This window comes from Mycena indigotica (assembly GCF_014461135.1).
Source record: "Mycena indigotica strain 171206Taipei chromosome Unknown Mind.scaff0019, whole genome shotgun sequence".
NCBI classification, from domain to species: domain Eukaryota; kingdom Fungi; phylum Basidiomycota; class Agaricomycetes; order Agaricales; family Mycenaceae; genus Mycena; species Mycena indigotica.
The window spans coordinates 455,975-465,348 of NW_023503018.1; the positions used below are offsets into that span (position 1 = coordinate 455,975).

Sequence of the window (9,374 nt, forward strand, 5' to 3'; positions counted from 1 at the left end):
GGTTGCAGCTAGGTTCCGAGCTATCTGTCGACTTCCAGATGATGCTGACCCGCATGTGGGCGGCGCCACGATGGTAATATGGCTAAGATGGGCCATTGCGCTGCAGTTCTTGGGCATTAGGCTGTTACGAGAGGCACCAAAGAGCACAGATAGTCATTTCGAACCAAGTCATGGCAGATGTTGAGGCAGTACCGGTATTGTCGGCGTCCCGCTATGCCGGGGTTGACTGCCCAAGACGAGAAACAGGATGTGTGACAGGAAAGTGACAGCACTGCTTTCACTTTTCCTCTCCACTCTATGCTCCATCTACGACACCGCCCACCGTTTTCAATGGCACTCAGACGCAGTTGTCGGAAGCGCACGGGGAGGCGCTGCCCTCCATTGCCGTGCTCATGGTCAAAAGTCTAGACACTGGTCGAAGAAAAACACCATGTCAAATTATCAATATGAAGCTTGAAGACGAGTCAGCAAGTAGTTCGCGACAGGTGCGTGTCTCCGCCTACATTTGCTTCCAAAGTAGCTGAAAATGTTCATAAGTCTCACCCATCTTCTTGTGGTTCCGTCATATTCTCGCCCCCACTCCCCCCGCGAACATCTCTATTCCAAGACGCACTACTACTTATACCGCCCCAAACACTGCTGTCGACGCAGCTTTGCGAGCGAACGACAGAGTCTGTTGAGAACATCCCTCAGGAGTGTGTGTGAATCGATGGTGGGTCGTTCTCTGTCATTTTTCGGCGCTCTTGCTGACGAGCCTTCAGCTTTTCTTCTTCTCGGTTGTACCAGCCCCACCGCTTTACGTCTAAGAGGCCCAACCGTCAATACCCGACCACACGCTGGCAGATGGTTCCCGCCAATTCTAATACCTCCCACAACTCATCGAAAATATGCTCTCAGAAGTAGTCGGAAACGCATAAGGAGGCTACTGCCTTCCGTCGCAGTGTTTGTGGTCATAAGTCTGGACGCTGGTCGAAGAAAATAACGATGTACTCATGGAGCTTGAAGACGGGTTAGCAAGTAGTTTCGCGATAGGTGCGTCTTTGCAACCACATTCGCTTCCAAAGTCGCTGAAGATGCTTATGAGCCCCACAAACCCTCTTGTGGCACTGTCTTATTCTTGCTCCCACTCCTACCGAAAGTAGCATCCCCATTCTGAGACACGCTATCTGTACCGCCATGAACAACGCCGTCAAAAACGCGCGCACCTTTCCAAACGAATGGCAGAGCCTGTTGGGGAGATGCCTCTGGTGTGTGCGAATCAATGGTTTGTCATTCTCTGTCCTTTTTTAGGGTTTGTTGCTAACGAGCGCGTTTAGCTCTTCTTATTCTTCTCTTTAACACCAACTCCACCGCTTTACGTCTGAGGCCCAACCTGCGATACCGACCCACGCATCGACAGATAGTTGCCACCCACCTAATACCCCCCCACAATTCATCGAAAACACGCACCAGTTATCATATCGTCCACATCTATGGGTTTTCGACCTCTCTCATATCATCCACCACACTCGCATCCATTCCATCCAGCCCACCCTCTGTTCTGCTGGAGACGTCATCGTCATTGTTACGTGTCGAGGAGGAGATTTTGCAGCTTATTGTGCCTGTCGTTCGTGATTCTACGAGCCCCGCCTCGCTCTTCCTGGGTCAATGCTCATCTGGCATTGCGGCTTTGGGATGGACTACGACGAGAACCGAATCGTCGACGGCATCCCTGGAATTTTGCACAATTGGGGTCGAAATCGTTCGAGCTGTTGTGGATAGAAGGGAAGAGGGTGGAGTCAGACTTGGAGCCCTTCGGTGCGGTGGGTCTGGATGGGAAAGCACGATGAAGACCGCGACGGACAACAATGCCGATGCCTTGGTACTACGACTACTCGTGAGGTTTACTTCTCTTTTTCTCTTCCTATCTCTTCTATCGATCCACTTCATTAGCTCCCTGCTACGCATATCTTGTATCTTTCTTCTTGGCCCAGAATTGTCTCTGTATTGTTTACAGTCCATCGTTACTTCAGTTTTCGCGGGCGTCTTTCGGTGGGAACAGCTCCAGAGTGAATACAAGCGGCGGCTCCTGCGCAATCAAGTACTGGATCCTGCTCTCCACGAAGTCACTCAAAACCCGCTCTATTATCCAGAGATCGCCTCCGATGCTTAAGTGCGTGAGGCGGGGAATCAAGATCTGAGAATCGGCGTCCACGGAGCGGTCTGGCACAGTAAGCCTTTGCAGAACAGTCGTTGTAAAGAGTGCGGGAAAGTGAGTGTTTGACGTGTCCACAAGAAGATACTCCAGACTGTGGAGGTGGGCAAGGGCTTCATTGAGCTCTCTGTCACTCATGACAGCTGTTATTTTGAGAGTGGTAAGGCTGGTGGCCCAGCCGGAACGCTCCGCAAGGGCACAGAACGCTGCATGGTTCCAGTTTGCAGTTGGCGGGTTACGGTGGTCGTGGGGTGGGATGCGCACCGTCAAACTTGTCAATTGCGGAAGGGAGAGACAAGACAGTATGCTTCTGGTGGGGAGATGATCATCGATCGTGCCACGGGCCGATGCCCACATCCAAAGTGTAAAGCTGTGGACTCGAAGGATTGTTGTTGGGTTACTTGGGGGAACGTTCTGTGCTATCGGCAGTTCCCAGTTGCCGCGCAGAGGATCGTAGCAGAACTTGAACACCACGCTAGCGTTTTCTGGAAGTTGGTCCAGCGGCGAGGCGAGCAATTCTGTCGCGTAGTCTGCAAGGTCTGCACTATTCAGGTTCACTCGGCATGAAAGAAAAGTAAGTTGACGCCATTGGCTCGGAGGCAGAATAGGCAGATTTCCAATGTGACCGGAAAAGGAGAGCTTTTTCAGATGAAAGGCCGCAGAAAACGCACGAATTGGGGCAGATAACTTCTCCAAGGCATTAAGTGAGCCTATGTCCAGATCCAATACCTCCAACGCGTCCAGTCGATTCAGAGTGCGTTCCAGCAACGGAAGAGCTGTGTGCTCAGTGACATGCAACGCGACACGTCGCCAGCGGTGTGAATGCCGCATGAGGGCTCGAATAATGTGTCCCTGTGGTTCTATTTGACCACGGCAGGAAGCTTGAAAGTCCAGAGGCTGCCCACACCCTCGAGCTAATACACGCTCCAGCAAGGCAAGCGAGGCGTATTTCCAGGATAAGATGTCTGCGTGAACGACGAGCTGATTCCAAAGGCTGCTTGTGCTCCACGTCACGTCTCTCCATCGCAAACAGACCTATGCCCTTGTAAGTAGATCCAGTGTGGAATGGTTGGCAAACTCACCAACGACAAGGAGAAAAGGCTTGGCTTTGCCAGGCGCTCCATCGCAATCGTGAAAGAATTTATTCCTGACAGCATATCCTTCCCATGCTCCTGCGTCAGGACGCAGAGCTCGAAAATTTGACCCAAGATCTCAGCGGGCAATTGGCGGATCGGCGAGTCAACGACCCCGCGACAGAGCTCGATATGCGCGGAGAGCTTGTCTCGCTCTGCAGTTGCTTGTCGCACCAGGCCTTCCAGGTTTGCAATGTGTGTATCGTAGTTGGCAACCTCCTTCTGAGCGTCATCGATTTGAGCGAGGATTTCTAAATGAGTGGATTGGGGAACCGGTTGGCTTGAGCGAAGAAGGGCCACGATTCGCTCTCTTTCGGCGGCAGATGGGGCGGGAGGCGGCTTGAAGGTGCAGATACAAGTAGGATACTGGGTTGACGTTGCTGCATTCATTGTGGTCAAAGCGATGGACGGTCACGCGGTGACAGCACTCTCCTCTTACCTTCACTCAAAGATGCTCGGCGCGGCAGTCAGCACATTGGTCCTCCAGCCTTCAAGTGTAAAGGTGGCGGACATCTGTCTGTAGCACAATGGGACCAAGCCGTGATGTGATAGCGGAGGAGAACTCGAAAATGCGGGCTGCTCTGTCAATGGACCTATGGTCGCTGGTACGTTTCCTCCCGCTTGCTTCCTCGAGATGACTTCTTCATCTTGTCCAGAGCTACTACCCAACGACGTCTTGGCTCCTCCACTGTGGTTGCTGCTCTGCGGGAGCGTCAACTTGAAGTAGCCCACTTGCTAGCGGCGATGGTACCGGTGGATTCAGATGGTGTGTCGTCCCTGGAGAGAGTCTGTCTCTTGCTAACGTTTGAAAGTTTCGCGGGCTGACCGGTCAGCGACCGGTCAGGCCACGATCTTTCGCACACTCCAGTGTTTGGCCCAGGGCTGAAAAGGAGGAAGAACATCGATGGAGAGCACCATCACGGTTCTGGCTCGATGGCAACAAGGGACACAAAAAGGGTCGCAAGTGAATGGATGGAGGACAACTGGCAAATGGTGCGCTCGAGTTGCGGAGGTGTAGCTGGCCGCTGGCAAAGGACTACGAGTACGGGGAAGCACTTGGACAATCTATGGAAGTGTTCCGCTTTTCTCTCATTAAATTCCTCATCTCTTGCTACATATACATCCTGCAACGACTCCGCACTTCTGCAACTGCTCCCTGCTGCTCCCGTTCCTCTGCCTGGCCCTTCGATACATGCTGACGTTGCTGGTTTGGTCCTCCCAATATGCCTTTGAATTCTTCGTGACAGTCTTTGGCTGGCCGTAAGGGAATGCTTGCGAAAGCGCTTACCAGTGCTTCAAGTATGACGGCGCTAAAGCCTCGACCACGGAATGTTTGCAAGCACAAATCCAGGCGCCAGTCCTTCATCGTCATCTTCGTCGTAAATAAGTCGCCTCGAGCACCTCATCAAGTCATCTCCATGAAAGGACTTGTTGACGGACTCGTAAGGGAAAGGCTCAGATGAAGCATAATCAGTAGAGGCAGCCACTTGGAGGCAAAAGTTAAGTCGGTGATGTATGCAGAGTAAGAGTAACGACCGTCATAACGAGAGCAAGCACAATTGATATCGAGATTGAAAGCAAGAAGTACGTCAAGAGCGTATGGAAGATATAGTGGGGGGAATGAGTAAAGGGTGGAGAAATAGTGACAAGGGGCCAAAAACACCCGCAGAGGTCAAAGGCGGTGCCAAAGCGCGTCCAAAAACCTTGACGATCCTCAAGGCATATGCGAGGACACGTAAAGATGCACATTTCCAAGACGCTGTGGCTTGTCGTACGAGTGCAAAGTTGATTTAAGTGCAAATGTGGTTGTTGTCAAAAATGGCATCGACAAGGACCATTTTTGGCGCCTGGCAAGAATTGGGTGACTTGACGAATGTGTGATGCACCATGAGATACACTCGAGATAGGCGTGGGTAGCAAGAGGACAGCCGCAAAGTCGGATGTAGGCAGCGTGACGGTGACGGATGTGACTTGCAAAGGAGGCAGCGAAAAGATTGTCATAGAAGAGGGTGTCTACTCCGCAAGTGGCGGGAGTAGAAAGAGGTGGCGCTTGTGTAGAGGAGCGAGAGGCTGTCGTGGAAGGGGAATGCATATTTGGCAGGGTGGGTGGTCATTGGCGAGAATAGGTCTCACTTCTGAGGAATACAATGCTTCTGGCCCACCGTGTGTCGATGAGAAGAGACGCAAGCTTTTCAGAGTAGGGGAGGGCATAAGATGATATGTGGGTGGGTCACCTGTACACGGGGTTTTTTTTAAAAAAGCCTTCTCATTACCAGTGTTAATGTTTTTAAAAAATGCCTCTAATTTATGCCCCTGCCAAAAGGCGGGTTTTACATAGGGAAATGAGAGATCAAAAAAAGGTTTAAAAGGTTGAAAAGCCTTGTCAGGGTGGGCAGTGTGGTAGCTATAAGGCCCCAGACCTGACGTGTGGAAAATTCCTTAAGTATGGGGAAAATACTGAGTAGGGGAAAGGCTAAAAAAGAGGAGAAAAATTGTTGATGCCAAGGTGCCAAGAAAGATACAGAGTTTGACAGCGTGGATTTTATTAAAATGAGGGGAAGACTTGTAAATCACTGATGTTTTTTAAAAATGTTAATATTCTAATTACAAGAGATGTTTTTAAAAAAAACCCCGTATACGCCTGGGTGGGTGGACATGTTGATCTGGCTCCCTGCGCGTTGCGTCGATGATGCTACCGGGCGGCTATGGCCTTGGCCTTTCCAGCCTGCCTAGAAGCAAAGTAAGTATATGACTGGCTTCGAGAGAACGATACAACGCGCATATTTGAACCGCTTCATTCTGAGTTTCTCTCCGCCCTAACCGCTTGTGGCTTGTTTCCAGATCGTTCTCGGGGGACACGCAAGCGTTTCAAACAGCGCAAGGTCGTAAGTGGGTGCCTTTTCCCTTTTTTCGTTGTCAAGCAGGGATTCAGAGAGCATCTGTGGAGATAAAAAATGTGAGCAAAAATGCGAGGGAGGCCGCGCTTTGCGCACCAAGAAGACCAGCAGTTCGCTCCCCAGTAACATCCCACTGAGCTCTTGCCCTCTAAGAGCTTGCACATATCAGTTGTGGCAGCAGTTGTGCCACGGAGCATTGGGCAGAAACAGTGTCCGCTGATCATGAGGCGAAGCTTAGGGAAGTTAGTAGGTCCTCGCGCAGCGAACTGTAAAACAGACATGGCTGTTCGTGGGCCTAGAGTAGGTATGGGTATGGTTGAGAGCGACGGATTCTTGAAGAGCGAAATGGCCATGTGTGGTGGAAGTGTCAAAGAAGAATGGGTGGTGTCATGTGATCGGCACACTTTCGCCAATAACCATTACTTATGACAAACTGTTTCCTCTGTTCGTTCCGCCCGGAGGCTCTCAGCTTGCCTTCTGCCTCTCAAATCGAACACCTCCACTATATCACTCGTTCAAACCTTCCTACTCCCATGGAAATTTCCGCCAAAACACTCGATGCCGTGTCTGCGACTATTGCCGCTTATGACGCCCATCTGTCCCAGTTGGAGGAACTGGTCCGCACAGTCACCGAAGAACGAGCGCGGGCTGTCCTCTATGCATCTCAGTGCAAGAGTCTCCTCTCGTCGCACATCCGCCGGCTCCCAACCGAGATTCTGGCCTCCATCTTCGAATTGTCTGTGCTGACATCGCGTGCCCATATGTACCGCACTGTGCAGGAAATTCGAAATTCTGATGCAGTGTTGAGGAACCTGGTCAATCCCAACCTTCATTCTCTCATGCAGGTGAGCTCAAGTTCACGAGCAGCACTCACAGTAATGTTGACTGCCCTTGAGGTTTGCGCGCACTGGCGGGAGGTAGCATTGTCGACGCAAAGTCTTTGGAGCCAGCTTATACTGACAGGATCGTTCTTGCCTCAGTTCCCAGTATCCCAAAAGGTCTTCCATTTGACCAAGACAGCTTTGGCCAGAGGTGGCCAGTATCCGCTTGTACTGCAGTTCAGGGATATGCTTGCCTTTGGGCTGCAAGTGGCATACAGTAAAGATGGAAGTATTTCTCGCATGCTAGAACTCGTGGTGGAGCACTCGGGTCGGTGGAAGAATGTCGCGCTGGATTTGGATGACTGGACAGTTTCTCTGCCAGAGCTCGCATAGTGGCGTGGCCGAATGGCGTGCGCCTGCCAAACGCCCGGCGTGCACGCCATTGATGGCCGTGGCGTGGCGTGGGATGGCGTGGGACACTGGCGGAGGATTCTCCCCATTGTCGGTCGACATGGAGTAGATTACACCGTGCAATCCACTGGCTGTGAGCACTCCCCACAGAGTGACTTACTACAATTTCGGGGTCGTCCACCGGTACACTCCGGCCCCTCCGGCGTCCACCGGCGAGGCCACCATACGCTTCCCCGTACACACTCTGATGACATAGAGCGTCTCAGAAGCCATTCTGGGACACCTTGTGTCATACAGCAGCGCCACAGCGCGCGCGCGCGAGAGTCACAAGGTACTTGCACTCGTGCACTCGGAGTCCGATGCCCCGGGCGGCGCCTCCGGAGCGCCGGCCACAGTGTGAGTGGCGGTTTCTAATACCAGGGCCGTGGCGTGCTGAGGTGAATCGCGCGCGGGCCTTGTTCAGGGTTATGCCCTGGATTCTGCAATATCGGGGGTGGCCCAGTTGGACTCGGCGCGGGCCGCGCGGCGGACCGCCGGCCGGGCCTGTGGAGCTCTATCTGCGTGTGCTTCCCACTTGGTGCAGGTCCACGCTACTTTTCGGACACTGCCCACGCCATGGGCGGCGATAAGGGTAGACGACGGGGCGGTGGGCGGCAGGTAGGCGCCGGTAGGCGGCCCCTGGCTGCTGGGCCTGGCAAATCCGATCGACGCACTCGACAGCATGTGCGTTCAAGTTACCCCCCAATCCCGCGGGTTGTGACTCCCGGCCTATCCAGTGTCCACAATCCAGGGCACTGTGCAGCGGGAAGCCGCCGTTGGACAATAACACGTGGCGCGGACATCGCTATCGAGGGCGGCCGGCTCAGTTGGAGCCTGTCAACCGGCGGAGCCTGGGTTGGACACCACCAGCCGGGCCCGCGACGGCCGCGGAGCTCTATATGTGTGTGGTTCCCACTTGCTGGGGGTCCACACTTCTTTGGACGCCGCCCGGCTAACCACTGAAACGCATGCAATAGGTGCAATGGTGCAAGTGAAAACTCCACTAACACCACCAACAACTAAATCAAGGCGGGTGAGGTCGGGGCTCCATGCAAAGTATATGCATGCTGCAATCCATAAGAAGCAAGTACTGACAAGAGTGAAGGGTGAAAGGCAAAGGAGAAAGAGAAAGAGAAGGTGATGATGTGAGAGGGCCAGGTAGAGGTTGAGCTGAACATGAGAGCAGGTGTGACATCTTGAACATGTCTCTTGCAGTGTGACCTGCACTCTCCAACAACTAACCCAAGTGAAACCTAACCAAAAACCAAAACCAACACCAAAACCCAAAATGGTAGTGGTCACAGTCACAGTCACATCTGATTTGTTTGGAGTTTTCATGTTTTCTGATGTTTTTGGTGATTTTCCTCCTAATAACATAACCACCTGCATCAAGAGCAACAGCTGCCTGAAAAGCAGCTCCAACATGGGTCGCTCAATCCAAATAGGAGGTCGACGTTCCATGGTGGGAAGCGCGTCTGAGCATGGTGGGGTCCACATCAACACTCTATCACATCAACAACACAAAGGCGGCAACGAGAACTTGAATTTGGGGGAGTCGGAAGTCGGGGAACGGAAGTCGGGGCTCGGATCGGAGATAACGAATGACAAACGGCGATAACGGCGACAGAGATAACGATAATAGCAACGGCGATAACAGCAAACAGCGGGTGGGTGGATTCTCTTCCTCTTTCTAGCTACAATATGCTGCTAATTTATAGCTCTAGGCGCACTGCCCTCCGGCGCGTCGAGCACCCTATCTCGCCTGTGCCCACAGCACGCACAGCGCGCACAGCGCGCACAGCGCTCTCTCTAACCTGTTTCGCCCTCCTGCTTACGCGACGCTTATTACGCGCTTGGCCCGCTAGTGCCGCACGTCCGG

At 52.8% G+C, this 9,374-nt stretch overlaps 1 protein-coding gene across 1 annotated transcript; it reads left to right on the plus strand.

Moving 5' to 3' along the window:
* Positions 1-992: 992 nt before the first annotated feature.
* Positions 993-2,152, plus strand: MIND_01423200 (uncharacterized protein; the record flags this gene model as incomplete). Its single annotated transcript, XM_037370617.1, has 3 exons — positions 993-1,032; positions 1,085-1,264; positions 1,317-2,152. 3 exons carry the CDS (start codon positions 993-995, stop codon positions 2,150-2,152), a joined length of 1,056 nt encoding a protein of 351 aa, XP_037212998.1.
* Between the last annotated feature and the right edge of the window lie 7,222 nt (positions 2,153-9,374).